General features: G+C 46.5%; 1 protein-coding gene across 1 annotated transcript; it reads left to right on the top strand.

Moving 5' to 3' along the window:
* The first annotated feature begins 330 nt into the window (after window positions 1-330).
* Window positions 331-20,503, top strand: CYP27C1 (cytochrome P450 family 27 subfamily C member 1). The gene is made up of 9 exons (XM_030840484.3): window positions 331-591; window positions 6,150-6,340; window positions 7,090-7,289; window positions 8,614-8,823; window positions 9,526-9,689; window positions 12,941-13,107; window positions 14,438-14,516; window positions 15,060-15,263; window positions 19,954-20,503. Exons 1-9 carry the CDS (start codon window positions 331-333, stop codon window positions 20,068-20,070), a joined length of 1,593 nt encoding a protein of 530 aa, XP_030696344.1. The 3' UTR covers window positions 20,071-20,503.
* The last annotated feature ends 1,352 nt before the right edge of the window (window positions 20,504-21,855 follow it).

Genomic DNA, 21,855 nt, shown 5'->3' with positions numbered 1-21,855 from the left:
ATCCCAGTAGGCTTTTCTTTTTTTTTTTTTTTTTTTGGCCATGCTTGGAAGTGGGGTTGACCTTAAAACTTTTTGATCTCAAAGAACGCTTAATTAATCTGATGTGAAGAAAAAATAATAATCGCTTTATTTCTCTGGCAGTCTAATCACAGACCACCCCCTTTTCCCCAGCCTTAGGGGAGGGAGCGTTTAATAACGGTCTGTGTAAACTGATGCCCAGGCCGTAAGAGTTCGCAGGAGCTCTGCTCGAACAAGTTAAAACCAAGCAAAGAGCAAAGGGCGGCCCTCGAAACAAAAAACTGCTCAAACCAGCCAACGCAGAGGATCGCAATGGCTCTGCTGGCGCGGATCCTCAAAGCCCGTCTGAGCCCGGCGCCCGAGCGGGGCCCTTGGCAGCCTCGGCCCACGGACGCCAGGCTCCCGGCGAGGGCGCGGGCCGAGGACAAAGGAGTCGGGCGGCCGGGGGCGCCGCGGGCCGGGGGCCGGGCAGAGGGACCCCGGAGCCTCGCCGCCATGCCGGGGCCCCGGACCCTCGCCAACCTCGTGGAGCTCTTCTGGAAGGACGGCTTCAGCCGCATCCACGAGATCCAGGTAGCTGCGCGCGGGAGACCGGGAGCGCGAGGGGGCTCGCTCCGGCGGGAAGGCGCCGGGGACGAGGCCCGGGGAGGGAGCGCCGGGAAGGGGAACCGGGGAGAGGATCCCGGGAAGGACGCCAGAGAGGGAACCCCAGGAGGGAGCGCCGGGGAGGGCATCCGGGGAGAGGAAACCGGCGAGGGAGCGCCGGGGAGGGGACCTGGGACAGGATCCTGGGGAGGGAGCTCCGGAGAGGGGACCCGGGAGAGGAAACCAGGGAGGGAGCGCCGGGGAGGGGATCCGGGGAGAGGATCCCGGGGAGGGAGAGCCAGAGAGGGGACCCGGGAGAGGATCCCGGGGAGGCAGCGCCGGAGAGGGGATCCGGGGAGAGGAAACCCGGGAGGGAGCGCCGGGGAGGGACCCGGGGAGAGGAAACCGGGGAGGGATTCCAGGGAGGGAGAGCCGGGGAGGGGGCCCGGGGAGGCACCGGGGAGGGGCGCCGGAGGAGGGGGTCACGGGCAGGGGCCGCCCTGGAGCCGCTGCGCCCCCACGCGCCGTACGCTCCGGCGGGCTGGCCTGCGGAGTCGGGGCGCCGGGAGCCGCCACCCGGCCTCCCGGGACCGTCCCGAGGGAGGCCCGTGAGCAGCGCCTCTCCCGCGGTGGGTGACAAGCCCTGCGGGTCTTTACGCGGCCGAGGACAGGTTGCGTATGTTCCTAGTCCTTTTTGTTTGTGTTTTATAATTGAAAAAAAAAAAAAAAACAAACCTAAAAATAACAGCGAGGGGTTCGGAGGCTCCGAGTTATGTGATCTCTAAGTGATGGGAAGACAAACGAAAGTTCGTGAACCTCGGCGTCAAGCCAGGTCTGGGCAGGGACTTAGGAAGAACCCAACCGGTCCAGCAACCCCGTCGGAGTGTTGGGAGCCCGCTCGTTGTACGGTGGCTCATCTTGACCCTGAGTTTTGCCCTTCCCGTGCCCACCTCAAATCGCGTCTTTCATTGCAAGGTGATCCCCACCTTTCAGCGTCGTCAAATCCATTCGCTCCCATTTCCTATGGTAGCTGCTCGCTGCTTGCCTCCGTCATTTTCTCAGGGCTCCCTCCCCAGCACCCGCTGTGATTTCTGGGACCTCGTCCAAGAACACCCTCCTTCCCCACTACTCACTTCTTTTTGTTCAGAGCTTACCCTTCAACCTTCAGAAACTTCTCAGAGGAAGCTTTTTGTAACCACCCACCTGGGTTTTGGTCATTCGTTCGTACGTTCATTCCCTCAACCCTTAACCTACATGATGGTGCAGAGGCCACAGCTACAGCTGGAGAAGCAGAAACTTACTTCATTGATAGAAAAACAAAACCAAAAACAGTGGGGCAAGAGGAACAATCTTAATTTGACTGAAATTCCAGTTGGCCCCTCCTCTCCGTGCCCCACATGAACTCTACACGATTTCTTCCCAAACATGTTTCTGGGGGTCAAAAATGATTTTTTCTGTTCCATGTGGAATCTGAACATAAGCTATCAAGATGATAGTTTTCAAATACGGTAAAAAAAAAAAATTGTTATTTATTTATTGACAAGTTCAATACAGGTTGCTGTAGACTGGAGCATTGGTTGTTTACTAGAGCTGGTTGTTCTAGTAAAACCCTCTCCCCGAGCTCTCCAGGTCACCCCTAAGGCATTTCTAAGGAGGAAGAGAATTATTCTGTTACCTCAAGTCCAGTTTCCTTTCACTCAACTTGTGATCACAGAATGCTGTCTCACAAGGGATGCATCTATAGGGTCCAGGTCTTTCACTTTACATGTGGAAAAGGCCCCAAAGTGTCGGCTGAGTGACTTGCCCACAGTCACATAGCTGGTTAGTGGCAGAGCAGACACAGTGATCAAGGTCGCCAGGTATGACAGAGCAGGAGGGTCCTGCGTTACGTAGCAGCCTTTTACAAGCACCTGTGGAATCTTGGCCAATCAGTTCTTCTCTCTGGACCACAGTTTCCTCCTCTGTGCAGCAGTCTAGCAATCCTCATCCATCTCACGGGTTATTGTGAGGTCGTGTGATCAGGGCTGTGGAAGGTCTTTGTAAACTGTAATAATAACCAACACATAAGAAGAATGAACAGTTCTGGAACTCTTTTCATGTGCCAGGCACAGTTTTAAGTCCTCCATGTGAGGTAATCTCTATTATTTCTCCATTTTGCAGGTGAGGAAACTGAGACACAGTGGAACCTAACTTCCCAAGGTCACCCAGCTAGTAAACTGTGAGCTGAGATTCCAACTCCAGAGTCTGTGCTCCAGCTGGCTACACAAACTGAGTCTGTGGCTGACTGTATCATTCCTTGGCCCTCCACCAAAAAGGGCCATAAACTACCTGTGTCCTTCATCTCATTCTTTTTGCCCCTTGGTCAGTGGCTCCCTTGTCTGATTGTGCCCATTCAGTAGCTGGATGTGCCTGAGGAGTGGCCCATCTCCCAGTAGTTCCGGTAACAGTCATCCTATCAGAAACCTGGAGAAATACCCTTTTGGGGTCACCTGTTTGTTAGGCAGAGTGATCTCTTGGCACCTGACACATCCCAGTTGAGTCTGAGTGTCTTCATCTCCAGGCAGCGGGACTTCAACTAGGTCCACAAAGAAGCAAACAGCTTCTGCCTGAGAGCAGAAGAGTGGAGAGATGACAGACCCTCTGGCCCGCCATTTCTGTGGTTGAGAGTTGGGGTGATAAGAAATGTTGGCAGATGCCAAAGAGGGATGTAGTCATTTTCCCCATGCTTAGCCCTGCCTATGTCATGCTTTTTTTTTTTGGCCACACCACACAGCATGCGGGTTATTAGTTCCCTGACCAGGGATCTAACCCATGCCCCCTGCATTGGAAGCATGGATTCTTAACCACTGGACTGCCAGGGAAGTCCCCATGCCTATGTCATGCTGAGCCATGCTGGAGGGTACTTTCTCTCCTTCCTTCTTTAATTATTTAACTGGACTATTTAACCCATTTACATTTATTGTGATTTTTTTTTTGGTGACAACTTAATTGAGATATAATTCACATATCATACAATTCTCCCACTTAAAGTATACAACCATCACCACAATCAATTTTAGAACATTTTCATAACCTTAAAAAGAAACCCCATATTGTATTCTTTAGCAATCACTCCCCAACCCTCTCATTCCCCCAGCCTTAAGCAACCACTAATAATTTACTTTCTGTCTTAATAGATTGGCCTATTCTGGACATTTCATATAAATGGAATCATATAATGTGTGGTCTTTGTTGTCTGGCTTCTTTCACTGAGCATAATGTTTTCAAGTTCACCCATGTTGTAACATGTATTAGTACCTCATTCCTGTTTATGAACAAATAATATTCCAGTGTGTGGATAGATCACATTTTGTTTACTTATTCATCAGTTGATAGACATTTGGATTGTTTCTACCTTTTGGCTGTTATGTTTTCATTTCTTTGGGTATATATCTAGGCGTGAAATTGCTGTGTCAAATAGTAACTCTGTATTTAACCTTTTGAGGAATTTCTAGACTGTTCTAAAGTGGCTGCACTATTTTATATTCCAGCAACAGTGCAAGAGCGTTTTGATTTCTCCACATCCTTGCCAGTACTTGTTATTATTACCTGTCCTTTTGATTATAAGCATCCTAGTATGTGGGAAGTGATATCTCATTGTGGTTTTGATTTGCATTTCCCTAATGACTAATGACATTGAGCTTCTTTTCATGTGCTTATTAGACATTTTGATATCTTCTTTGGAGAAATGTCCATTCAAATAATTGCCCAGTTTTTAATTGGGTTATTTGTTGTTGCTGTTTTTTACTGTTGGGTTGTAATAGTTTTTTTATATATTCTAGACATAAATCTCTTATCAAATATGTACTTTGCAAATATTTTATCCATTCTAGGGATTGTCTTTCACTTTCTTTGTAATGTCCTTTGACATCACGCACATTTTAAAATTTTGATGATGTCCAATCATCTGTTTTTTTCTTTTGTTGCTTGTTCTTTTGGTATCATATCTTAAGACGCCATTGCCAAATCTAAGGTCATGAATATTTATCCCTATGTTTTCGTCCAAGAGTTTTGTGGTTTTAGCTCTTGCATTTAGTCTTTGGTCCACTTTGAGGTAGTTTTTGTATGTGGTGTGAGATAAGGGTACAAATTATTTTTTGTTTGTGGCTATCCAGTTTCCCCAGCATCTTTTGTTAAAGAGGCTATTCTTTCCCATTTAATTGTCTTGGCACCCTTTTTGAAAATCCAGTGACCTTAGATGTATGGGTTTATTTCTGGGCTCTCAATTCTATTCCAACGATTTAGATGTCCATCCTTATGCCAGTAGCACACTGTCTTCATTACTTTTACAGTAACCTTTGAAATAGGGAACTGTGAGTCCTTCAACTTTGTTCTTTTTTAGGATTGTTTTTGCGGTTCTGAATCACTGGAATTCTGATAGGGATTATGTTGAATTTATGGATCAGTTTGAGAAGTATTGCCGTCTTAATAATATTAAGTCTTCCATTCCATTGACATGGAATAAATAACTTCCATTTACGTAGGTCTTTAATTTCTTTCGATGATCTTTTGCAGTTTTCAGAGTGTAAGTTTTACGCTTATTTTATTAAATGTATTCCCAAGTGTTTTATTCTTTATGATGCTATTGTAAATGGAATTGCTTTCTTAATTTTATTTTTGGATTGTTCATTGCTAGTGTGTGGAAATACAATTGAATTTTGTATATTGATCTTATATCCGGCAAGCTCACTGAACATGTTTTTTAGCAGATATCTTAGAATTTTCTACACGCCAGATCACGTCACATGTGAACAGAGACAGCTTTACTTCTCCCTTTCCAATCTGGGTGCCTTTTCTTTCATTTCTCTGCTGGGGGCATTTTTGCAGGTTTATTACAGATTTCCTGCAGGGAGCTTTCTTCACAGGACAGGCTGGACGGCTGCTGAGTGTCTGAATGAAAGGGGCAGGCAGACCCTGTTTGACTCAGGACAGTCAAGACCCTGCAGTTCATCTACATCCACATTCCTCTCACATTGCTTCACACAGCTAAGGTTTTTTTAAACACACATCTTTAAAGAACTAAGAAAACTTCTATGAATATGATTAATGATGTGAAAATATGTTTACCTCAGGAATACTCAAAGCAACCACTCTTTTTTTGTTTTAATTAATATTTATTGGAGTAGAGTTGATTTACCTTGTTGGGTTAGTTTCTGCTGTACAGCGAAGTGAATCAGTTATACGTATACATACATCCGCTCGTTTTTAGATTCTGTTCCCATGTAGGTCATTACAGAGCACTGAGTAGAGTTCCCTGTGCTAGACAGTAGGTCCTTATTAGTTATCTAGTGTGTATATGTCAATCCCAATCTCTCAGTTTATCCCTGCCCCCTCCTCTCCCCCTTGGTAACTGTAAGTAAAGTGGCCACTCTGATTCAGTTCTGCATAATGCAGAGCTTCCCTCTGCCCCAGTTTTCTGCTCCCCTAACATCCAGGAATGTCCGTGTCAAAGGTATATCATATCTGTGTATTTTTTTTCCTTTTTTGATTTCTCCATGGTTTTGCAGCAGAAACACACACGGGAATATGGAAAAATCTTCAAGTCTCACTTTGGTCCTCAGTTTGTAGTATCTGTTGCAGACCGAGACCTGGTGGCTCAGGTGCTCCGGGCAGAGGGGGCCGTGCCCCAGAGAGCCAACATGGGGTCCTGGCAGGAGTACCGAGACTTACGGGGCAGATCCACCGGGCTCATCTCCGCGTGAGTATGTGAGGCCAGGCTGAGACATGAGCAGGAGCGGGGAGCCCAGGGACGCCCCCCCTCCCTGAACGCTGGGCTCCTAAAAACAGCTATTAATAAGGCACAGAACTCCCAGTGGAATAGTATCAAAAGAGCCTCCCGTGTGATCTCCCCAAATCTCCTAAAACCCTCTGGGAAGAGATTTGGTGGCAGGGACAAGGTGGGGAGCCCACTAGCCGAGTGATGGAGAGGAGCCATTTTTCAAGGAACACTCTGTGGCTTTAGGTGTCCTGTCGGTGACCACTGAGGGGACTGAAGCTCACAGAGCCCCTCTGTGGACAGGGGTGAGGGTGGTGAGCTGTTTTAGGAGACCTCCAGGAGGGGCTACGAACTTCAGCATTGATCGCCATGGGATGATGTTCCTGCCTTATAACAGACTATGGTTATTATACACCTTTGTGTCTTCCAAGAGTGAATCGGGACAGCCTCAGGTAGGGAGGAGAAAACAGAGCATCTGCAGATCCCCTGGTCCAAATCCCTTTGGTTTAGAAATTCTATCTTTGGCTCTTTTGATATACATGTCCTTACACAGGAACTGGGGAGTAATACCATCGCTCCCCTCTCTTTGCAGTGTCTGTCCTGTCTTCATCCCATTTGGACTGGCAGATCTTGTTGACTCTTTATTGCTGGGAAATTTTTGCAGAGATACTCTGAATTCCTTCCTAGAATATCACTATAAGTAAGACTATTTGGAATTCACTTTATTCTAGGGAGGGTGAACAGTGGCTCAAGATGAGAAGTGTGTTGAGACAAAGAATTCTGAAACCGAAAGATGTGGCCATTTTTGCAGGAGAAATCAACCAAGTTATTGCTGATTTAATTAAAAGAATCTACTTCCTCAAGAGCCAGGCAGAAGATGGGGAGACTGTGACCAACATCAATGACCTTTTCTTCAAATATTCAATGGAAGGTAGGTGAACTCAGGAGGTGGGGAAGATGGAAGAATGGACATTTTACCAAAATATGGTTCTTATCACTCATTGAGCATCTCCTGTGTCCCAGACAGTGCGCTAAGCCCCATACATACGTACATGTAATTGTCACAGTGCTAATGGAACCAGGTTGACTGACACTGGGGAACTGAAAAACTAATCCCCATTTTTAGTGGCAGAAACTTAGTTTCAAACTGACGTCTCTCTAACTCAAGAACCATGCTCCTAATTATTGTTTTAGCATAGTTTTAAAAGCAACAGGAGTCTAGAGGGCATGTACCACAATCATTCTAACTTTTAAAATCCATGTTAGATGGGTAGCACATTCCCATGGTTCAAAAATCAAACCCAAAAAGTACTCATGGAAAAGTCTCCCTCTCTCCTGACCCAGCTAGGTCACCAGCTTCTTCAAGGGATATTTTATGCACATACAAAGAAATATGAGTATGAGTGTGAGTATTCTTTTTACTTAAAAAAAAAATCGATAGCATGCCAAACATTTTTTCTGTACCTGGGTTTTTGGAGAATTCTATTAGCTTTCCCATTTTTATTTTTATTTATTTATTTATGGCTGCATTGCCCGTGCCATGTGGCACTTCCCTGACCAGGGATGGAACCCGTGCCCCCTGCAGTGGAAGCACGGAGTCTTAACCACTGGACCACCAGGGAAGTCCAGATTTCCCTTTTAAAAAAAAAAGTTTCTTCAAATTTAAGTTTTAAGTTAACTTTTTAAAGTTCTGGTATTAATGCTCTCTAAAAATAGTAACAAAATCGACAGAGAAGTGAGTTGTAAACACACTGAAAAATCCTCCCCATCCCTGGTTCACAGAGGCCCTTTCCTCTGCCCCCTTAGCTCGTCCTGGGGCTCCCGGAAGTGTGGCCAGGAGGAGCCACCTTTCAACTCCCCAAAGTTGGGCAACTGGCTGAAAGGTTGGGAGTTGTGCCTTGTGGGTCTTGAACAGACTGTTGAGCTGAGGGCGCACTGAGGCAGAGGGTTCGTCAGCATTGAACCCACAGCGCCCTGGGGGTCAGGACCTGGTAGAGAAAACCTCAGGGGTAGGCACCTGGATCACTTCTTTTTTTAAGTTTTATTTTTTTGGCGAGGCTTGTGGGATCTTAGTTCCCCGACCAGGGATGGAACCCAGGCCCCCTGCAGTGCAAGCGAGGAGTCCTAACCACTGGACCGCCAGGGAAGTCCCTGGACCACTTTTGAAAGTTACATTTATGGCCAGGTATCGTATATTGATGCTGTGAATGATCTAGAAGAAGAAGAAGAAGGGTTGTAACCTCTCTCCCGCGCAGGAGTGGCCACCATTCTTTACGAGAGTCGTCTGGGCTGCCTGGAGAACAGCGTCCCGCAGGCGACGATGGACTACATCGAGGCCCTGGAGCTCATGTTCTGCACGTTCAAGACGTCCATGTACGCCGGTGCCATCCCTAGGTGGCTCCGCCCGCTCATCCCCAAACCCTGGCGGGAATTCTGCAGGTCCTGGGATGGACTCTTCAAATTCAGTAAGAGAAGAGTCAGGGCACCTTTTGTAGAATCAGATGGACCTGACTTTCCTCCTAGTTGTGTATCTAACACTCACGCAGACAGTGGGTATTACTGTAGGGGCTTCCCCAATGGAGTTACGTGCTATTTTGACTCAAGAACTTTTAGATTGGTTTCTCGAATGAGCAAAAAGCACGTGGGTTGTGACCACAAGTAATGTGACAGATTTCTCACTTTTAAAAAAAATTAATTAATTTATTTAATTTATTTATTATTTTTGGCTGCATTGGGTCTTTGTTGCTGCGTGTGGGCTTTCTCTAGTTCTGGCGAATGGGGGCTACTCTTTGTTGTGGTGCACAGGCTTCTCCTTGTGGTGGCCTCTCTTGTTGTGGAGCATGGGCTCTAGGCACGTGGGCTCAATAGTTGTGGCACGTGGGCTCAGTAGTTGTGGCACGCGGGCTCAGTAGTTGTGGCACGCGGGCTCAGTAGTTGTGGCATGCGGGCTCAATAGTTGTGGCTCACAGGCTCTAGAGTGCAGGCTCAGTAGTTGTGGTGCACGGGCTTAGTTGCTCTGCGGCATGTGGGCATCTTCCCGGACCAGGGCTCGAACTAGTGTCCCCTGCATTGTCGGGTGGATTCTTAACCACTGCGCCTCCAGGGAAGCCCTGAAGAGACGATTCTTAACCAAAACTTCTTTCAAAAGAAACACTGTTTTCAAACAGGCCAAATTCACGTTGACAACAAGCTGAGGGACATACAGTGCCAAATGGACCGAGGGGAGAGAGCGAGAGGGGGCCTGCTCACGTACCTCTTCCTCAGCCAGGAGCTGACACGGGAGGAAATCTATGCCAACATGACCGAGATGCTGCTGGCTGGCGTGGACACGGTGAGCTCTCAGCTTTCCTTTCTTCTCAGCAGAGCACAGTTAAAGCTGGGGGCCTTTCCGAGGAATCCGACAGATGGCAGATACTTTAAGGGGACCATGCTTGTTTGTACTAGCTGAATGTCTGCTTCACTGCTGAGGGTCTCCAGGAGAAAACTCGACCTTTTTTCTTTTCTTTAATATAAATAAAGGTGCACGATGAATTCTGTAAATAACATAACCCAATTCTATTACCACACACACAAAGTAGCAATATGTTTTAAAGTTTAAAATCATTCCTGATTTGCAAACATTTCTCCATTGTTTCATAATATCAGAAATGAAGGGACTTCCCTGGCGGTCCAGTGGTTAAGACTTCGCCTTTCAGTGCAGCGGGTGTGGGCTCGATCCCTGGTCGAGGAGCTAAGATCCCCCGTGCCTTGTGGCCAAAAATCCAAAACATAAAACAGAAGCAAGAGTGTAACAAATTCAATAAAGACTTTAAAAATAGTCCACATCAAAAAAATCTTAAAAAACAAAAAAGAAATGAAAAGGGCACAGACATTAAAAACCCTCTTACTTATCATTCAAAATATTCCAGGCTATGGAGAACTTCCCAGTTCATTTGATAAAGTCGGCATAACTTCAAAACCTGCTAAAGAAAGCATAAAGAAAGAAAAGTTTAATAAGCAGTTTGACTTATGAATATGTACATATATCCATTTTAAATCCTAGTGAATAGATTCAGTTAGTGTAGCAGATGAATCATACACTATGACCAACGAGGGCTCAATATCAGAATGAAACGAAGCATTGCCCATTGATTTGGAGGGAATTCCATACCCTATTACTAAGTGAGAAATGAAGATGCAGAAAAGCATGTATATCCTGTGTTCCCGTTAGTAAAACAGTGGCCCCCGTCCCATCTGTCCGCGTGCACGTGTGTATCGCTAAGTGATTGCTGGACGTGGAGGAAAGTATGGAGCCTGCACCCTGGACGGTTAACATGGGTTCCTGGGCTGGGGCGGGGCTGGTACAGGGATGTGGAATCCGAGTTCCTTCCAAAAGCTTATGTATAATCTGATACCTTTACTCAAGTATAAAAAATGGTATATTTGTGGGTATATGTACAGAAAAAGTTTAAAATTTGCTAAAAGAAAGTGGTGAAATAAGAAAAAGAAGGGCCAGGCTTTTGGTAATTGGTGGCAGAAAAGTCAGTTGAGTGAAATAATTAAGATTAAGACAGTAAATTTGGTGATTTACTGTGTCTCCAACGCACATCTGTAAGCACCCTTCTGTTCACACAGAATCCTCTGAGGTAGGTGTTACTGTCTTCATTTAACAGGTGGGAAAATGAAACAGCTAAGCTTTCCTCAAGGTTTTTCCTTCACAGGAGTGCTTCCCGGACTTGAGGAAAGCACCAATCTCCTTTTTAGAGGTAGACAAAAACCCCACGGTTGACATTTTTATTATGAAGCCACTTAAACATGTAAAAGCAAAAAACTTCACATAAAGTCATTATTCTTATGAATCATCTTCAACAATAAAGCAAAAAGTATATAAATTAAATACAAACGAATCAATGCGGACAATGCAAGCGATGAAAGTTCTGATTAACCGTGTGAACGTGACAGTGTGGGTTTGCTTGAGTGGAGAAGCAATGATGCAATGAACGGCCTTGTATCTAAGCTGATTCAGATGCATGCTACTGTTGCCCCCTGGTGGTAACTAAGAGCATCACCGTGAGACGGAGGGCAGCGAGGACTCGTTCCTACGTGAAGGGAACATCTTGAAACTTCACGCTCATTTTCTAAAATGTTATTTTAAAAAGCCAACTTCATTGCAGCATAATTTATGCACGATAAACTGCATCCATTTAAACGGTACAATTCGATACAGATTGTTGACTGATACAGGAGAAGCGCAGATGCAATCATTTTTGAAACCAGCGCTGCAGTTAAGATCCTGGATGTTGCTACCGCCTCTGCAAGTTCCTCACCCCCATTTCAGTCCATCCCTCCCATAACCCCTGCCCCCCCCACCCCCGGCAACCGCCTTCTGACACTGTTTCATAACAGTTTGCAGTTTTCTAGAAATCAGTTTGCATTTTTCTAGAAATTTATATAAATGGAATTATACGGTATGTATTTTGTGTCTGACTTCCTTCACTCAGCAAAATGATTTTGAAATTCATGGATGTTGTTGCCTGTAAAAGTAGTTTATTCTTTTTTATTACCGGACAGTATTCCATTGTGTGGCTATACCACATTTGGTTTTTCCATGAATATGTGATTTTAATAGAAATTTTCTGTTCTCTTCATAGGAAGCATCAAAGTTATTTCCTTATCATTTATAAGGAAGAACTTGCACATTACATTGTATGTTACAGGAGAGCTTGCCCTCTAAAAATACATGATATCAATTAGAGGGAAATAACATCAATATGGCCTACTTAAGTTAGATTTTTTTAGATGAAAGAAAGGGCACTTATACTGTGGAATTTCCTTGTTTACAAGACAGTGAACTACAGTCACATAGGTAATAGTATTGATTTTAGTGAAAATCTTGGAATCTAGGGTATAAAATAGAATTATTTATTCTCAATAACCAGAAATGTAATTCTTCAGTTTAGGAAGTGGTATAAACAATGATACTGCTTTGTGCAAATGCCATTCAATCCTTATATGGTGCTTTGCTTGATAAGTGCATGGGAACAATGATGGACCAGTAATAGTCCTGTGACCACCACCTCCCGTCCCCCTCTCCCCCATCTTTTCTAGATTAGGGCAACCAGAGCAGCCCTTGCCCAGCCATGGGCCTGCAGGATGCAGTTCTCAGGCTGATGGGCAGCCTCAGGTCCTTTCTAGCAAAACTCAGGTGACCCTTGTAGAGACGGTCGAAGAAAGTTCTAGGCACAACTTCCAGGCTTAACCAGCGTTCCTACGTGCTCTCAAACTCCATGGAAGAAGAGGCAGATTGCTCTTCAATGATTTTTTAAAGTTCCAAAATAATTTTTCCTGTGGCTCTTCATTGAAAGAGCGCTTGAATCCCATCGTTGATGTTACTTTCCAAAAGCCTCTGTCAGTTTTTTTCCAGGAGGAGTTAAGGGAGATCATCTTTTGCTTCAGTAAGACGTAAAATGCTCCGATGGACGTATATGGGCGTGGCTTTGCACCTGCGCTTATTCTCCCATGACTTCACGTCCCATGCTGCCTGCGCCTGAAATCCTTGATTTTACTCACCCACGTGCCTGTGTCTGCCGGTTTCTTTATTAGACATCGTTCACGTTGTCCTGGGCAGTGTATCTCCTCGCGAGGCACCCGGAAGTGCAGCAGACCCTGTACCGGGAGATAGTGAGGAATTTGGGGGAAAGGCATGTTCCCACGGCTGCAGACGTCCCCAAAGTCCCACTCGTCCGAGCTCTGCTTAAGGAAACCTTGAGGTAAAAGGCTCACCAAAATTCATGTCAAAAACCGTGTCCGTTAAGTCTCTGATTCTTTATCACAATGAATGTGCTTTTGACTTAAAAACTGGCTCCTAAACCAATACTCCAGAGACCCTCGGTGGCAGAAATGTTTAGGAAGGAGGGACTCATGACCATTTTATTTCCTCTCTGCCCTCGACAGAGCAGCAGAAAGGCTATTCTGTTTTACAGTTAGAAATATTCATTTCTTCATAAAGATCTTTAGAGCCATCCTCGAACTTTGTACTCACCCTAGACATTTGTTTCATCAACTGTTTCCCAGTGTGTTCCTCTGGGAATAAAGCAGAACAGGACTGACTGTCAGGAAAATGTTCTGGGCTGAGTGGCCCGTTACTAGACGTGCTTACTGTGTTCCTCGTGTGAATGTCTAGTCAAGGTGGAGACACCAAGTAGTGAGGCTTGTTTACTTCCGGACAGGACTTTACTGACCCTGGGAAACGCCGGAGCGTGAGGGATACGGGTGGTCTTGGGCAGGCTTGGGTGGGAGGTGGGATTAGGTGACTAGTGAAGGTTCTTCCTCCTGTGAGGCTCAGGATCGTGACCACAGCATTCCTCTGTGGAGGAAATGCCGTGACACGGAGCAAAGGTTATTTACAGAGCACACACTAAAATAATGCTTTTAAACCTGACTCGATAATGATATTTCAAGTTGGCTTGCATCTTCCATCTTCAGCATGCTGTTTAATCTCAAAAAAAAAAAAAAAAAAAAGAAGAGAGGGAGAAAGAAAAAAGCCAGCTGTGTGTTAACTGGTATTTGTCAATTAAAATTTATTCAGTTGGGCTTCCCTGGTGGCGCAGTGGTTGAGAGTCTGCCTGCCGATGCAGGGGACACGGGTTCGATCCCTGGTTGGGGAAGATCCCACATGCCGCAGAGCAACTGAGCCCGTGTGCCACAACTACTGAAGCCCGCGCGCCTAGAGCCCGTGCTCTGCAACAAGAGAAGCCACCACAATGAGAAGCCCACGCGCTGCAACAAAGACCCAACACAGCCAATAAATAAATAAATAAATTTATTTAAAAAAAAAAAAGAATTATTCCTCTTGGGAGCACAGTAGCATTTTAAAGGCTTTGCTTTGTGTTCTATAAATTTTTTTGACTGTGAGGCCCCAGAATGCTTCCCGGGCAAAGCTAGGGAGCCCATGAAGATCCTTGCAAGATTTCCTGGTTGAAACTGTACCATGTGTTACTTTTTAGAAAACGAAAATGGCAATATATCCAGACTTTTAAATGTTTAGTAACATATTTTGAAAGTCACCGCTGCCTTCCCGTCCCCGTTGGCTCTTTCTAGGCTGTTTCCAGTGCTGCCGGGGAATGGCCGTGTCACCCAGGAAGACCTGGTTGTTGGCGGGTATCTGATTCCCAGAGGCGTGAGTTTGGCGGACGTGGCGGGGCTGGGCTGAGCAGGGGCGGTTGGATTGGAAATTTGCTTCCACGTTTCGGATGTCCCTGTACCTAAGCAAATATCTGTAGATGTCCTTTTCTTCTGCATATATTTTTATGATGAAGATGGGGCTTTACGAGCAAGGAGATGTGGATTGTGTGACGCTGCTCTGGCAAAAACAAAGGCAGATACTTCTGTAGCTCGCAGGCCTATTCAACCCTCCCTCCCCACCCCCATCCCCACCCCCACCCCCTGCCGGAGGCCCCATGGAAGCAGCAGTTCCCTCCAGGGAGAGTTTCTGAAGGACTTGAATTGCCTTCTCTGTGGCTGCATTGATGTTCATTCCGGGTAGGGTGTGACTTGAAGGGGGACCTGCCATCCCGGGTCTGCATGGCCTCTTGGGCCCTTACATGACTCCTCCCGGCCCGAAGCATCTCTGGAGGGTCGGTCCAGCTGGGGCTGCGGCCTCTGCTCTGCTTTCCCTTGATTAAGTTCTTTATTACTTTTCTGGTGAAAACGGTTTGCTCAGACCCAGCTGGCCCTCTGCCACTATGCCACCTCCTACGAGGATGAGAACTTCCCTCGGGCCAAGGAGTTCCGGCCTGAGCGCTGGCTGCGGCCAGGAAACCTGCGCAGGGTTGACAATTTCGGGTCCATCCCCTTCGGCTACGGGGCTCGAAGCTGCATCGGGCGGAGGATTGCAGAATTGGAGATCCACCTCCTTGTGATTCAGGTAGGGCCTGCGGGCTGGGCTTCATCCAGGTGACTGGCTGGGCTCCGTTGCTGGATCAAGACTTAGGTGAAAACAAGGAAACAGGATATTGAAAACTTTCAGAGCTTCCTGTTAAATCTCTTTTATGTGTTAAAATGCCTCCCCTCCCCCTGCAGTAGCCACCTCTAGCCCCATGGCCACCTGCCTTGTTCCTTTCTTCCTTGGAGTCACATGGGCAGAACTGGGGTGTGTGTGTGTGTGTGTGTGTGTGTGTGTGTGTGTGTGTGTGTGTGTGTGTGTGTGTGTGTGTAGCAGGGGTGGGTGGTTACAGGAGCCCAAGCACTCCCACAGGGGTTCTGCAGAAAGGCTAGTGGAAGGTGTCCAGCAAGCGGCCCTCAAACATTATGGACCATCCCGTCACCAGGAGCCCCTCGAAATCAGGTTCCTGGGCCCCGACCACAGAGAGAATCACTTGGTGGGTCTGGGGTGGGGCTCTGGGCGATTCTGATGTCAGTGGTCTAAGGAAGTGCACGTGGTGGGGCACGGGGGATCTCTACTTCTGCTGGTGGCTGCGTCTGCTGTTCAAGCCCCGGCCTCCCAGGCCTCCTTCCTTCAGAGCTTGTCACTGTCACCGTCACCATGGAGGGAGTCACGCTCACCCCCTGCCGCCTCCTCAACACCTCGTTTTCTGTGAATCAGCCTTTTAAGCAGGGAGGTGGCTCTCAAGCTTGTTTGGGTTTTGAAACATCAGGAAGGCTTGGTTTTGGTGAGAGAATACCTTCCACGCAAATCTCTAAATGCTCAAGTGTTTACTTCTGCGCTTGTCCAGTATCTGAGCTCAGGCTGCGGCAGGAATTAAATAATGTCTGAAGGAAATTTCATGAAAGAAAAGCCCGCAGTAGAGAAAATTCTATCCATTAGCCTTTCCTGCAGATTTGGGGAGCCTGCCATGGAAAACCTAGGCCCAAGTGTCGGGAGCTATGACTCCAGTCTTTGGAAGCACGAGGGGATGACCTGGGGACCCATCTCCCCATTTCACCGATGAGGAAGCTGAGGCTCAGGGAGTTGGAGCCACTTGCCACAGTTGCCGCGTGGCAGGTGCAGGGCACGAGGCACGTGTCCTGTCTCCTGCCTGCCTTTCCCCTCATGTTACTGAGGTGTTTCCTGCAGGCCGGCAGAGCCCAGGGCAGAGCACTCAGGGGTTGGGACCTTTACGGACGATGGCATCAGAGAGCGTAAGGGATGGGGAAGCCTGGTCGGCCTGTGGGGGATTGTGGGCATGGGAGGCAGGCTAGGAGGGCTGGAGGAGGTGAGGGGCCATGGCCAGGGAGGTGGGTGTGGAAGGGGGCGAGGAGGACACCAGCTGGGCCCACCTGGCTCTGGTGGGAAAGCTCCGGGGACCTGGTGAGACCAGCAGAAGCGGGTGCCGGCCTGTCCCTCGGTCGTCCCACCTCTGTGGGCACACGGGTGGCTGCAGTCCTCCAAGGCGAGAGGTGTCCCTTCCAGGGCAGCTGTCCCGGGCAGCGGTGGGCCCTATGGACGCTGGCCAGGCCCAGTCATGCCCAAGGTGAGAGGCATCTCCGTGTGGAGGATGGACTCCAACCCCAGCTCTGCCAGTTTGTGGTTCCGACACTGCTGAGCACGTTTCCTCATCCACAAAATGGGCCAAATACCTGCCTTTTGGGTGTGTGAGGAATAAGAATAGTCTAAGCAGAGTCTGTGTTGTCTGCACACCTGCTCTCAGTGTCTGCTCACGGGGACTGTGTTTGGGAAGGTCCTGGCTCCATCAGTGCTGCTGTGTGTTCCACAACCATGTCTCTGACGGGCAGAGGCCATTTCCAGGCAGCCTTTCAGGGGGGCTGGCTGCTTCCTGGATGCTTCCCGCTTCTGACGGCCTGGACAACCATAGCGGATGCTGAGGGCATGAGGGCACAGATGGTGGAGTGGGAAAAGGGTCAGAAACTGGGTGTTTGGTGGTGGTGATGGGGGTTTTCTTTGTTTGCTACTATAACATACACGGGTACCTGCTACAGTTCTTGCTTCAAGAGCCCTCATTTCTACTTGCGCAAGTATAGAGAGGGAACATCATGGTTTGTAACTGCCAAGAGGAAAAAAGAAGAGACAGGAGGCACGAATAAACAGCACTAGGAATGAGAAAGGAGACATAGCTACAAATGCAGCTGATTTTTTTTAAATCAAGAAAATACTGCAAACAGCTTTTTTACCAATACATCTGAAGACTTAGATAAAATGTACAATTTACTAGAAAAGGTGTAAATTACCCAAATGGACTCAAAAGAAAGAGAACAGACCTTGAATACATTGAGTCGGTAGTAAAAATATCTACCACCAAATGTTCCAGACCTAGACAGTTTTATTGGCAAGTTTTATCAAACCTCCAATGAACGGGTGATCATCATCTTACACAAATAGAAAATAGGAAAAGGAAGTCTTGTTTTTATGAGACTTGTATAACCTTGAGAGTCACAACCCAGAATGGATAAAATAAGAAAGAAAAACTACAGGCCCATCTGATTTATGAACAAAGATGAAAAATACCTTAAATGAAAAAATTGGCAAGCCAAATCCAGCAATGTATGGACCAGGAACGCACCGTCACCAAATCAGGTTTGTTCAGGAATGCAAGGATGGCCCACCTCAAGGCGGAATTCACCACAATGACAAATTAAGCGAGAAAAACTTTATGACCCTCTCCCAAAATAATTGAAAAAATTCAACACCCATTCATGAAGAAACTCTCTTAGCACACCTGTAATGGAAGGGCTTTCCTTAAGCAAATAAAGAGTGTCTATCCCACCAAAACAGCGACTTACGCCTGTGGCCTATGGGAAGGGAAGGTTTGGCTTCAATGTTGCAATATTAATGTGTTTCCTTGAAAATAGGGACAAGACATTCATATTGCACGGAGAGTGGTTAGAGGATACACCCTTGCTCCTTGGGAACTGGAGACTTGAGGTGGAAGGGGGGGTCTTGTTTTTTGGCTTTTGCATCTCCTGTGTAGTTTTCATTTTTCAATGAGCGTGTACTGCCACTCAGAAAGGAAAAAGGCCCTGTGGGATGTTGGCCGTGGAGTGAGGAGACCTGTGTGTGATTCCTTCCTCTGCCACATGGGAATGCGCGAGCAGTCCTGTGAGGTCAGAACAAAGGGTCAGAGATTAGATGTTGAGGTGAAGGCATCTCGATGCCAGAATGTTCCAGAGTTGCCTAGATACTGGTCATTCAGCTTGGCTCTCTAACAATGACAAAGTAATGATTTTAGCCTGTGTCTTCAGTGCAGCCCTGCTCCCTGCCTGACCTCCACCCCCGGAGCCCCAGCTCACCCAGAGGACCCATCAGGGGGTCTTGCTGCTTTACCTGGAAGACCAGGCTGGAGAGTCAGCGTGGGCTGGGGCGTTTGCATCCAATGTGACAATATAGGTTCTCCAGCACTGATGCTCTCTTAGGAGGTTGGAGCAAGGGAGGGATGAATGGCTGGTCTGCTACCCTGCACCGTCCCCACCGGCCCTTGAGCAAGGCCCTGCCTCCCCTCCAGGAACCAATGTAGTTTTGACAGAGGTCCTTAGAGCAGGTTGCCTTTTGGGAGATTAGTGCTTGAGGCTGACAGATACTTACGCGTTCTTTAAAACGTCCCAGTTTCACCCTGAGAGGTAGGGCTGCTTCTCCTTTTGAACAGCAGAAGTGAGAAATGGAATCAAAGGTGCACATGAAGAATAGTTAAATTAAAGACAGTAATGGATAAAGTCTGACGGCTGTGCCCCTGCTGTGTCTGTACCACCACTGAAGTGGCTGCAGACTCCAAACAGCAGGAACCCTGGAGTTTCACTTGGTTCCTCTTTCCTCCTTTGATTCCTTCTTTTTCTAGACCTACAGCGGAAGTAACACAGTTAGAACTTTGAACTAGCTAATAAAGTGTAAGTCATTTGAACATCTGTTACTGAACAAAGTTCATGTGCCCGACGCGCAGTGAGGCCAAACAAACCAACACGTCCGAGTTTCAAGCAGAGAAAGGTTTATTGCAGGGCCAAGCAAGGACACGGGTGGCTTATGCCCCCCAAACCCCAAACTCCTTGATGGTTTGTGGGAAGAAGCTTTTACAGGCAAAATTTGGGGTAAGGGCTGCAGGGCTGATTGGTTGGTGGTGAGGTAACAGGGCGGGGCTCCAGGAATCTTGTGCTCATCCTGAAGTTACCATCCTCCACCTGGTGGGGGGACCTTAGTTCTGCAGAAGTGCTCAAAGATACTGTAACGTATATTTCTTGAGGAGGAACCAGAACCCAGCCTCAAGGCTGCACTGTTGTTTCTTGACTGCTCCTCCCTTGTTTCTGCATCCCCTCCCTTCCCTAATTAGTAACTGCTCGAGTCCCCTCTTTGGAACTCAGGGAAGGTCAAGGAAGTCGTACGAAGCCTGTTTCCTCCAAGCAAGAAATGGGGACATGGAAAGGTTTTTGTGCCCAGGAGGCCCACAGGGTCCTGCTCAGTTTAAATTCTGATTGCGTATCTTTGTCCCATGGGCCTTGTTGCTCAGTGGGCATGCTGGGCTCCTGTATAGGACCTGACGCCCTGTTTCCCACATCTCTCATTCCCTCGTCTCCCTGTAGCCGAGGCTGTCACAGGAGTATGGGCACTCCAGCAGTGCTGTGAATTTTCTGCTTCCCAATTTTGAAGTCCTTCTCTCTCTTTCTCTTCTTAGTTGCTTCAACGTTTTGAGATCAAAATATCTCCATGGACTAAAACTGTTCATGCAAAAACCCATGGGCTTCTGATGCCAGGGGAGCCCATCCACGTGCGTTTTGTTAACAGAAAGTGAGCCTGGCGTTTTCACCCATCTGCCAGACCGACACACACCAGGTGTTCGTGGGCCACGGATGATGGTGGGGGAGAAAAGGATCCCTTCTGGGGGCTGTCTTGGTTATAAATTGGCCTCCTGGTTTCTGGGAGACTTTGAAATCTTTATGCAAAGTAATGTGAGAAGATTGCTTTACTTTTGCATACCAGAGTTGCCTTTTCTTTTTTTTTTTTTTTTTGGAGAAACAGCTGTTTCGAAGCCAGTGGCACTGAATTCTCATGCCTCATATGGTGTCTTACCCTTGGACTCACTATTCACTTACCCATAGTCTCCTCTGCATTTGGGCCAGGAAATGTTGGCATACATATAGATTCAGTGCTTGAATATACCTTATCTAATACTGCATCCGGGACTGCCTGTTAGGATACAATTCCAACTTCTTGTTTTTAATTTGAAGAGGAAACATTAAGAGACCTCTGTAGAACAGACCTGTGGTTGCCAGCGGGGAGGGGAGGTGAGGGAGGGAAGGATTGGGAGTTCGGAATTAGCTCTATAGCACAGGGAACTATATTCAATATCCTGTGATAAACCATAATGGAAAAGAATATGAAAAAGAATGTATATATGTATAACTGAATCACTTTGTTACATAGCAGAAATTATCACAACACTGTAAATGAACTACAATAAAATAAATTAGAAAAAAAAAAAGGAATGCCTCTCTAATACCATAATTACGGGAAGAAAACACCCAGGCGACACCAAGCCCCAGATTTAGATCCTGCAGCAGGGCTCCGAATTAAAAGGACCATATTCTTATTTTTTTCTCCAAACTAATATTTCTTTTTCTAGTCATAGCTCCTAAAGAAGTTGAATATCAGTTTTTTGGTTTGAAAGAAATAAGAAATACGAAATAAAACACCTGGGGAAGTCAAGAATAATCAGATTTTCTAACCGAATCTAAGTACTCAGCAGATGTACAAGAACTGAAAATCTGAGCACGTGAAATTTCATTGCCTACATTGAGAAAAATGAATTAAACAGACACTGCAGAAAACAGTGTAACTTTAGAACATTTTTATTTCAAGGAAAAATAAATATGTAAATGGACATTCTCTAGACAAAATCATATTTTTATCTTCATAGTCTTATTTTAAATATCCAAACTGGAAATGTGATCCAGGTGTTGGCGCTGACAGAAGGCTCTGACTGAATGCCTCGGGTGCCTAGGAGCCTTCCAACGTTCTGTTGCTCAGCTCATGCCACCTGTTGGTCGCTAGTAAAAAACACAATTTCATAACATTCTCTCTGTGCCTTCATGCTTGAGACCTCTTAGTCTCAATTCCACAAGTCTCTTTACATAATCCTTACCCTCAAATCAATTTCCTACGAATATATACCATAAATCTTTCTTCCCCGCTTTAGTTGGTCATTCTGCAAAGTAATCCTTAAATAAAATAGAAATAGTATCAATTTCACATACCGTATTTGTTTGAGTATATAAAGCGTGATGACGGAATAACTTTAGTGTGAGTACTGTAAAAATATGTAGAGTTAAATATGAAATTATGTCATGAACTGAAAAAATGTTGGATTCCTTTGAGTTAGCAGTATATATATTAAATTTTATAAACTAGATACAATTTTATTCTGCTGGAGACTGAAATTTAAAAATACTGAGACACCAGGAAACTTGAGGTGAACTCTTATTCTACAGGGTGACCCCCTAGTGATGTGTGGCCCTGCCCAGGGACGGGCACAGACAGGTGGGTCGCACCTGTGCCCACCTCTTGGTCTCCACAGACA

This window comes from Globicephala melas, chromosome 7 (genome assembly GCF_963455315.2).
Source record: "Globicephala melas chromosome 7, mGloMel1.2, whole genome shotgun sequence".
Classification (NCBI taxonomy): domain Eukaryota; kingdom Metazoa; phylum Chordata; class Mammalia; order Artiodactyla; family Delphinidae; genus Globicephala; species Globicephala melas.
This window is presented reverse-complemented; position numbering and strand designations above follow the sequence as displayed.